At 51.7% G+C, this 10,613-nt stretch overlaps 1 protein-coding gene across 1 annotated transcript; it reads left to right on the forward strand.

The window, feature by feature from the left end:
- Positions 1–702: 702 nt before the first annotated feature.
- LOC123078969 (wax ester synthase/diacylglycerol acyltransferase 11) lies at positions 703–9,033 on the forward strand. Its single transcript, XM_044501634.1, has 7 exons — positions 703–1,013; positions 6,909–7,541; positions 7,646–7,712; positions 7,790–7,863; positions 7,968–8,186; positions 8,271–8,408; positions 8,581–9,033. Exons 1-7 carry the CDS (start codon positions 753–755, stop codon positions 8,731–8,733), a joined length of 1,545 nt encoding a protein of 514 aa, XP_044357569.1. The 5' UTR covers positions 703–752; the 3' UTR covers positions 8,734–9,033.
- Positions 9,034–10,613: the final 1,580 nt, after the last annotated feature.

Genomic DNA, 10,613 nt, shown 5'->3' on the forward strand with positions numbered 1-10,613 from the left:
CTCCGTTTTAAAATAGATGAAAGGTACGAGTCATTTATTTTGAAACGGAGGGAGTAGTAGAGATGGAGTACAATGTTGACCACATGTGGAGGGAGAAGAAATATAAAACATGTTGGCTGGGATTCGAACCCGAGCCCTTCTGCTAAGAAGGCGGCGTGACTTCTGCAATGCTCTGCGATTTGTACTAAGTTCAAAATGATATTTTGTGAAACAAGAGTCGTCACGGGAGCGACGCAACCCGTGTCGACGTCCGCAGGGGGTGAGACGGTCCGTCATCGCCGGTTATATTGGAACTTGGAAGGAGAAGCGTACACGACACCGCCGATCAAATGCATCACTTCAAGAAAGTATAACCATCAAAGCCGGTCGCGTGTGGACTGTGGAGATTCCCATCAGGCTCTGCGCAGCGCTCTACACTGCCAAGCCGGCCGGTGACTTTCGCACCAGTTCCAACCTGCGCTGCTCGGTCGCCACGGCTTGCTACCACAAAAGAAATTACAGCTCAGCCAGTCAAAGCACACCCCGGCAGTAGTCTCGCACGTTTCCGGCACCCGAGCAGACGGAGACGGAAGTTTCTCACACGAAAGCCAACATAAATGCTTCCCGAAGAAACGAAAAAACAAGCGCACGGCAGCGACGCGCGCGCGCGTGGTGTCCAAGCACTTGCGCCGTGCGTCACGACTACATAAGGGGCGTGGACCTGTCCACAAGCACGGACGCGCGCGGTCGGTCACGTAGTAGTGGCGGAAAGGATGGATCGCTGGCGCGGGAGCGCGCTGCGGAAGCCGCCGCCGGCGATAGACGCGAGGCGCGCCGAGGCGGAGAGGGGCGGCGGCGAGACGGGCGAGGGCCGCGAGGAGCCGGTGAGCCCGACGGGGCGGCTGTTCCGGGAGCCGCACTTCAGCTGCTACATCGTGTCCGTGTTCGGCCTCGGCGCGCGGGTCGACCTGGCCGCCGTCCGGGTCGGGCTCGAGGCCACCCTCGCGCGCCACCCCCGCTTCTGCAGCGTCCAGGTACGCTGGCGCCATAGTTCGTTCCGTTTTGATTCTTGAACTACTATGGTTTTCATGCTCCGTGCGTAGGATGCTCGGTTCGTTTGGTGATTCGCATAATCGCCCCCGAACGATCGTGTTGCACCGGCGTTCACTTGGAGATTATAGTACAGAGTACTGAATGTGCACTGTTCCTCGCTCCCAAGTACCATTGCTGCTTCAGCCGACCCAAGCACACAGAGTGTGTACAGAAGAAAGCGAGTGCTAACAGCTAGCACTAATGAGCTAGCGTTCTTGGTTGAACTTTTCCTGTTGGTTCGGATGTTCAATATTTGCCCTGTTCCATCTCGAGCGCCAAAGGACGGTGCCCGCGACCAGGACCGTGGCCACCGCGATGTCTATCGTCTCCGCGACGGGCACGACATGGTGCAGCGGGACGTTGTGCCGCAGCTGCTGCTTCGCGGCTCTGGCTCAAACAGTGCTGCAGCGACCCGCGAGGTGGAACAGCAGGTGCTGGCTCCTGTGCCTGCGGCTGATGTCCTGGCTCCTGCCGACGCGAGGGGGCGCAGCCCGGTGCGTCAGCGCTCTCCCAGGGTTGGGCGCCGTCGGTCCATGGAGGGCCTCAATCTGCAGCCGCCGCTCTCTCCAACCTCGGCGCTAAACGCATGGCTCTGTTCCAAGCGGGACTCAACCAGGGCATCTCTTCACGTGCTCGCTTCGGGCTGCCCGGACCTGGTCGACTTCTGCTCTCCAAACGCCATGTTGCGCCCGCTCAACACGCCCTCTCCGTCGAGGCCGCCTGGCTTTGAGGCGTCTCCCACGCCTCCCCTGCTCTGCTCTGGACCACCTCGACGCACTCCCTCGCCGCCACGCGTCAGACAAAGCGCCGCTGTGCGGAAGATCCTTGAGGAGTTGCAGGAGCTCTTTGTGCCTGCCCAAGAGCCGCTGCTGCCTTCCCCTCCGCCCGTCAGACCGTCGGCTCGCCGCAAGACTCTAGCGGGGATGGCCATCTGCAACAAAGGAGGCGGCATTTCACTCAGGCGCTCTAGTGCGCGACTAAGGGCAGATAGGCAGGCTCCGGTTGCCAAGAGAGCTGAGGCCCTCGTCTGCCGTAGCCTGGGCATTGTATAGAATGGTGAGGATATCACCGTGCAAGCTATGGACAACTTTGCCAATAAATTCAAAGATCGTCTTCCTGATGACGTGATTGGAGCTATGAGGGCCCTATTCAAGCTGGATGATGACCGTATCTGTGCGGCCGAAGCTGGGCTCATAGCGCATGGTGGCCCCAATGCGCTCGATCACGTTGATGAGACTACTGCCTGATGTCTGCTGCTGTCTTTGGGCTTTAGTTTCTCATGTTAGTGATAAAAACAAGGGGCGTTGGTGGAGCTTGTCTCCAGGTTGCATTTGTTCTTTGGTATGGCCTACTCAACAAGTCTCTTGGTGCTACGTTGATGTTTGCTGCTAGTTTAGCTGCTACAACAAGAGTTCTTCCTTGTCGTTGGTTAGCTGAGGTTGTACATCCATGCTGTTGCATATCTTTGGCCGCTGTGCCGTGTACTAGGGAGTATGTGTGTCAAAATGAGTGAACAACCTGTCAACTTTCTCAGTTGGAATGTTAGAGGGCTTAATTGCCCGGATCGACGCGCAACCGTCAACGAAACCATAGCCGCATCCTCCTGCCATATTGTTTGTTTGCAAGAAACAAAGCTGGAGCTTGTCGATCAGTTCACCGCCTCATTCCTTGGAGGGTCCAGACTTAGGAATTTTGCGCAAAGGCCGGCCAGCGGCACGAGAGGAGGGATGCTTATGCTTTGGGACGATCGTGTCGTCGATGTCACTGACATCACTACCACCACTTTCTGCCTTTCAGCTATGGTCCAAGTCAGGGCCTCCGGCTCCCGGTTCAAAATTACGTCCGTCTACGGGCCGACCCTCTCGTCCCTCAAAGAGGCCTTCTTCACCGACCTCGCAAGCCAAAAACCACCCAGTGGGGAGTTATGGCTGGCTCTGGGTGATTTTAACCAGATTTACCGCGCCCGAGACAAGAACAAGCGCAACGTCAATAGGAGGAGGATAAACCGTTTCCGCTCCACGCTCCACGAGTGTGATCTCAAGGAGATCCACCTCCAGAACAGGCGGTTCACTTGGAGCAACGAGAGAAATAGCCCAACCCTATGCAAGCTCGATTCCTTCTTCTGTAACGCCGAGTGGGACCTGCAGTTCAGTACACACATCTTGCATGCTCTATCATCTTCGCTCTCAGACCATTGCCCTCTTCTTCTCGCGGACGACAGGGGGCCTCGCAGGCCTCGCTCATTCAAATTTGAGAATTTTTGGACTTCTCTTCCGGGGTTTAGCGATGTGGTGGCTAATGCATGGAATGAGCACACTCATCATACCGACCCCTTTCGGATATTGCACCACAAGCTTCAACACACTGGCGCCAAACTCTTGAGATGGAGTAAGGGCCTATTCTCAAAGGCCAAGATCATGCATCATGCTGCCTTGCTAGTAATTCTTCACCTGGACATGGCTCAAGACTCGAGGCACCTCTCCGTTGAGGAGCTGGAGCTCCGCTCTAGGCTTAAGCGGAGAGTCATTGCCTTGGCAGTTCTTGAGAGGGCGAGAAAAAAGCAATGTGCTAGGATTTCCAACCTCAAAGAGGGTGATGCAAACACCAAATTTTTCCACCGCCGGGTGAACGCTAGAAGACGCAAGAACCACATACACCGTATCAAGCACAACGGTGGATGGGTCACTGAGCACTCTCAAAAGGAGGCTTTTGTCCACGACTATTTCTCCTCGACCATGGGAAAAGGCTCCACGGCGACCACAGACTTCAACTGGGAGGGGTTGGACATTGAGGCTCGTGATGATTTGGGCAACCTCGCGGACCCTTTCTCCGAGGAGGAGGTGCGTGAGGCCATCAACCAGATGCCTGGTGACAAGGCGCCCGGCCCGGATGGATTCACCGGGCTTTTCTTCAAGAGTTGTTGGGCCATCATCAGGCATGATATTATGAAGGCCATCTTTTGCTTCGGTAACCTCCGCACGGCCAACCTTCATTGGGTCAACTCCGCCAACATTATACTGCTCCCAAAGAAGGATGGAGCTGAAGAAATCTCCGACTACCGTCCAATTAGTCTGATTCATGCTATTCCCAAGATCATTGCAAAGGTCCTTGCCATCCGTCTTAGCCACCACATGCTCCACCTTGTCTCCAACGCGCAGAGTGCTTTCATCAAGACAAGAAGCATCCATGACAATTTCATGTATGTGAGGAATCTTGCGCGGAGGCTCCACAAGTGCAAAACCCCTTCGCTTCTCTTCAAGTTGGACATTCGGAAGGCATTTGATTCAGTCAAGTGGGAGTATATCATTGACCTCCTCCGCCGTAGGGGGTTCCCGAGCATTTTCAGAGATTGGATCACCGCCCTACTTTGCTCCTCTTCCTCGCGGATTCTTCTTAACGGCGTCGCTGGCAGCCCCATCATCCATGGCCAGGGTCTCCGACAGGGGGACCCTATATCCCCCTTGCTATTTGTGCTCGCGATCGACCCACTCCAAAGAATTCTTGAGATGGCGGCAACTACAGGGCTATTTCATAAAATCCGTGGCCGTGGGGTTCTTTTACGAACCTCCCTTTATGCGGACGACGCGGCGGTCTTCATGGCACCCATCAAGCGCGATATTGACCACCTCTCCAACATCCTTCGTCTTTTTGGCGATGTCACCGGTCTAGCCACCAACTTTCACAAGAGCTCGGTCATCCCAATCCGTTGTGGGCACATCAACCTGTCGGACATCCTTCAAAACCTTCCGGCGGCGCGCGGATCCTTCCCCATGAAATACTTAGGCCTCCCGCTCTCTGTGTGGCGGCTCAGGAAGGTGGACTTTCAGTTCTTGGAGGATAAGGCGGCGGCAAAGTTGGTCCCTTGGGACGGGCAAAACATCACGTCTATGGGACGCACCGCCTTGGTCAAGTCGGTGCTTGCCTCCCAAGCCATATACTTCATCACTACGCTCGTCGTCCCCACAAGCACCCTCAAAAATCTCAACAAGCTTGAGCGAGCGTTCCTTTGGGAGGGAACAGACAAGACCACCGGGGCCAAATGCAAGGTTAATTGGGACACCGTTTGTCGCCCAATTGCCAATGGGGGTCTTGGAGTGCTAAACACGGAGAAATTTGCTAGGCCACTGAGGATTCGTTGGATTTGGTTTGAGTGGAAGGAGCCAACTAAGATGTGGGTTGGCATGGGCAACCCGTGCGATAACGCAGACTACAACTTCTTCTATGCCTCCTCAACTATTATTGTGGGAAATGGTGCGTGCACCCCCTTTTGGGACTCTCCGTGGGTGCACAACCGCAAACCCATGGATTTGGCCCCTCTCATCTATGCGGCGTCAACGAGGAAGAATTGGAAGGTGCGGGAAGCACTAGAGGATGGCGCTTGGGTTAAAAAGATCAAGATGACGTCCGATTTTTCTATAGAGCACTTCAGACAATTTCTCGAGCTTTGGGCCACCATCCGGGATTTTCACCTACAGGAGGATATTGACGACGACATTGTTTGGAAGCATTCTACTAGTGGCCTCTACACGGCGGAGTCCGCCTACAAAGCGCAATTTCTCGGCCTCATTCGCTCTCCCTTGGAGCATGCAGTGTGGAAAATCTGGGCTCCACCCAAGGTCAAGTTCTTTGCTTGGCTGGCCATCCAAAATAGAGTCTGGACTGCGGATCGTTTGGCCAAGCGCGGTTGGCCTAACTGTGGCTCATGCCCCTTATGCATGCGTGAGAATGAATCGGTTGACCATCTCTTCTTCAAATGTCGTTTCACCATTCGCCTATGGGGCTTGGTCAAGGCGTGGCTGCAACTCATTCACATTGACACCTCTACTTGGCCCCTGAGGCATTCCACCTTAGAATGGTGGCTTGGGTTGACTGATGCTTCCGTCCCCAACCGGAAGGCCATGGCCTCGCTCACCATGCTCACTACATGGACGATCTGGAACGAGCGAAACGCTCGTGTATTCCGCAACATGGCAGCTCCGCCTACGGTTCTTCTCGACAACATCAAAAGGGAGGCATCATTTTGGGTCGCCGCCGGAGCTAAGAAGTTAGGGTCCATCATGCCGGGAGAGTGATTCTTCCGTCTATTGTTAAGGAGTGTTTGTAACACAAACTCTATTCTCTCTTAGTTAATATACGTGGCAAATCTTTTGCCCGTTTTCAAAAAAAATATTTGCCCTGTTTGAATACTCTAACTTAGCTAGAGATTAGAGTTAGTTTCAACTCATGACTAATCCTGAACTAACTCAAGCCAAGAAGGTGTTTGGATGACAGAGTTTGATTGACAATAAATGCATTAGAAAAACTAGCTCCAATTAGCGTATCTTAGGTGGGTTTTTTTATGCGTTAGATGCAACTAGCTCAAAATAGCCTTCATATTTGAATATTTTAAGACTATTTGAGTCCAAACTAGCTCAAATTAACTCTAACCCATGCATCAAAACAAGTCTATTGACCTTTCGAGATACAGTTGCAGAGTTGGGCTCCTCGGTAATAAGTTGTGATAGTTCAGTGTATTAATTGGTCCTGCAATCTGCAGTACTAATATCATGTGTTCCGTGTGCCTTAAGAAACACTCTCTGCCGTCCGAACCGCATGATGTGATTTTGATTCTGTAGCTCGACTGATCGATCCAAATGATCCAATCAAGTACGAGCTTGGCAGGCTCCTATTCGTTCACGCATAGTTCAATCACTGTATCTGATTAACGTGCAGTAAGATTTAACCAAACCAAACCTCATTTCTGAAGGAGGAACTGACTGCGTGCCAGCAGGGAAAACCCAAAGGCAACACAAATTCGGTACTCTTCTTATGCATCACATCACATGCCATGCGTGCAGGTGATGGACGAGCTGGAGGAGGACGCGACGCCCAAGTGGGTCCGGACCACGGTAGACCTCGACGACCACGTCATCGTCCCGGACCTGGAGCCCACCGGCACGTCGGCAGACCCAGACAGGGCCCTGGAGAACTACGTGTCGTCTCTGTCCACGCTCCCCATGGACCACTCCCGCCCGCTTTGGGAGCTGCACGTCCTCGACTTCCCCACCTCCGACGCCGCCGCCGCTCTCGTGCTCCGCGTGCACCACTCCGTCGGCGACGGCGTGTCGCTGCTGTCCCTCTTCATCGCTTGCACCCGCCGCGCCGCGGACCAGGACGCGCTGCCGGAGCTGCCGACCACCGGCGCCGCCCGTCGCGCTGGCCCCGTGTACGCCCTGCCTTCGCGCCCGTGGCACCCGCCGTCGTCATGGGGCGCCCTGGCGGCCCTCGCCGCGTGGGTCGTGTCGTTGCTCCTGCTCGCGTGGCACACGGTGGTGGACGTTCTGTGCTTCTCGGCGACGGCGACGTCGATGCTGCGCGACCCGCCCACGCTGTTCAAGGGCGCGGAGGGCGTGGAGTTCCGGCCCAAGCGCTTCGTGAACCGCACGCTCAGCCTCGACGACGTCAAGTACGTCAAGAACACCATGAACTGCGTACGTGGATCCTCAAATCCTGGGTATACATTCGACTATTCTTTTTCTCTGAAACATGAGTTATGTGATTGATTAACTTGCTGGATTGCGATCCTTCTCTGCAGACCGTAAACGATGTGCTGCTTGGGGTGACGTCTGCGGTGTTGTCTCGGTTTTATTTTCGGAAAACAGGTGAGGGCGGGCTCAAGTAATTTTACCTTGTTGTCTTGTTAATACTTTGTAATCAACTAGACTTAAAATAATTTCAGGAGAAAGTGGTAGAAAGAGCATCAAGGTGCGGTCCACTCTTCTTGTTAACCTGAGGAAGACGCCCGGTCTACATGTAAGCGCGGCGGCGAGCATCCATCCATGTCCTCTCCTCACTGAGAATTTGTGCTTAGTCGTCCATGTCCTCCTCATTGATTAATGTGTGTTGCGGCGGCGTAGGCACTGGCTACGATGATGGAGTCCGGCAAGGACAACGGCGCCGAGTGGGGGAATCGGCTTGGCTACATGATACTCCCGTTCCACATAGCCATGCACGACGACGACCCTCTCGAGTACGTCCGGAAGGCCACCAAGGTTGCGCGCAGGAAGAAGAGCTCAATGGAATCGGTCTTCACCTACTGGAGCGCGTCCATGATCATGAAAATCTTTGGAATCAAGGTGCTGATATGCTCGACAGCTCGAGTGTATTGGTCATTTTAGCTTGTATGCTCAAGGCTAAGCCGCTAACTGAACATTCTACAGGCAGCAGCTTCTCTGTGCTACGGCATGATGAGGAACACCACCCTGTCCTTCTCCAACATGGCCGGTCCAACCGAGCAGGTGGTGTTCTACGGCCACCCGATTGTCTACATTGCCCCCAGCGTCTATGGCCACCCACATGTAAGTTCTTCTCAGGCTTGCCGATAGAGTTCGTTGTTTTTCGGATTAATTTGCGGGCTCAGTCAAATGTCTTCAGTTATTTCATAGAATACCACGGGTCGCTTAATTTTGTCTGGAAATGTAATGTCTGTCGACTATTAATCATTTGGTTTGGTTTTTATGTGTACTACAGGCACTGACCATGCATTATCAGAGTTACATGAACATTATCAAGCTAGTACTAGCAGTAGAGGAGGAACAGTTTCCGGATGCTCATGAGCTTCTGGATGACTTTGCCGTGTCTCTCAAGCTCATTCGGGAGGCAGCTTCAGGAAAAAACACTTGACAGACATAAGGTTGTCGCTCAGTAGAATGTAGATAGATAATAGGGGGAGATGGACGCGTACAAAAAATTCCAAAGATTCTCGACGTAGTATTACAATGGTAGGGCTCGACCATATAGAATTTCTAAAGGTTCTTGATGTATTCTTCCATTGGTAAGGACTGACCATGGTATTTCCAAATATTCATGTATTGCTGCAATTGCAGCGTTGTGGGGATCGGCCATCTGTGATGGGCATTACACGTAAGAAACAGAGTTGAATGCTTTCTCTTCATGCAAATACAAAGCTTATGTGTCTATGAAGTATGCATCATTTGAAAATCCTGAAAACCCGAGAGATCGGATCTGAAGTAGATCGTGCAGGCAATTTCCCCCTGTCTCCCCTCCTCAGCGTTGTCACTGGCGTCTCCCAGTTGGTTCATGCATGTCTCTTGCTTGTTTCGTGGTGGTGTCATCTTAACCGCATTGTTCCTGGTTCGCGCGTGCGCCTGCGTAGCGTATCGTGTGCCCCAACAAGATCTACTCCTTCGTGCAACTTCTTGGTGCAAGGTGCAAGTCTTGATGGAATAGGTTGGTTATGCTTGGTGAATGGTGAGCCATTAGGTGGGCGACGCAACTGGGATCATTGCGATTCTAAAACCTATGGTCGAAGCCACAATCAACATGGATATAGGATAACGCCAACTATCTAAACGATGGAGAAAACATCTTCACATCTTGAGTGTTTGAATTATCTTAACCCTGCCTCTTATGACTTGAAGGTTTTAATCTTCTGATGTCTAGTATCATTGGTAGCTTTGCTTATTATTATTTTTAGGTTTGTTTAGTCTTCGTTGTGTTACTCTAAAAATTGCCAACCTTAAGATTGAAGTAGAATTTTTAGAACTATTTATCCCACTTTAGTCCTTAAACCTCGATCCTGACAACGACCTATGCAATTGCTCACCATGGCCTAAACTGACAGTGGGTTACTCAAGAGAAGGGTGTGGTACATCCTCCCATCTTATATGGGTCACCTTGTTTCAGAAGGGACAATCCCAAGGATACACACCTCTTGATCTGTGAATTCATGTCACTACAGGATAAACTCAAAGTGTGATAGTACTACATAATGGAGCTCTAGAAGTATGTTTGGTTCTACATGCGTCTATCAAATATTTGGCTAGCCAAAATTTTAGTTGCCAATTTGATTGCTCATGAATTGACCAACATAAGCAAGAAGAATGAACTAGAATGGCTAGAGAGACACCTGCATGCCAAATACTAGCAACCATGCAAATAGTGTAGACTTGACCAAAAAATGGTAGAGTAAGTTTTGGTAATCATCCAAACATACTCTTAGAGAAGTAGGAGTGGAAAGCAGAGATGGATTAGATCTCAAATGATTGGCTTGGATGGTTGGAGTAGAAATCCCTTTGAAATCAGCGCAAGGAGGTGTGTGGCAGGGGGGGGTCTCTCTCAGACCATAGGATATGAGTGGAGTTTGCTTTGAGTGAACATGTGGGATAGGTGGGGGTATAAATAGACTGGACTAGGAATCTGACCGTTACAACTTATTAACAAGGCTTGGAAGCTCCAAAGTGATCATCAGGCTCCGGCCTGTACAAAAGTGGAAATTTTCAGATCGCTTGGCCAGACTGAACGGATGGCATTCAAAGGCTCGGAGGCAACTACCGTGTGAGTGGCACACTCTTTGTAAATGATACATCTCCAATATATCTAAAATTTATGAAGCATTCATGCTATATTAACATCAATTATATATGATTTGGTGCACTTTTATATTATTTTTTGGACTAACCTATTAATCTAGTGTCCAGTGCTAGTTCCTATCGGTTTAGTAACTTAGCTAATTGCCTTGGAGAAGTTCGGCACACCATACC

Source organism: Triticum aestivum, chromosome 3D (assembly GCF_018294505.1).
Source record: "Triticum aestivum cultivar Chinese Spring chromosome 3D, IWGSC CS RefSeq v2.1, whole genome shotgun sequence".
Classification (NCBI taxonomy): domain Eukaryota; kingdom Viridiplantae; phylum Streptophyta; class Magnoliopsida; order Poales; family Poaceae; genus Triticum; species Triticum aestivum.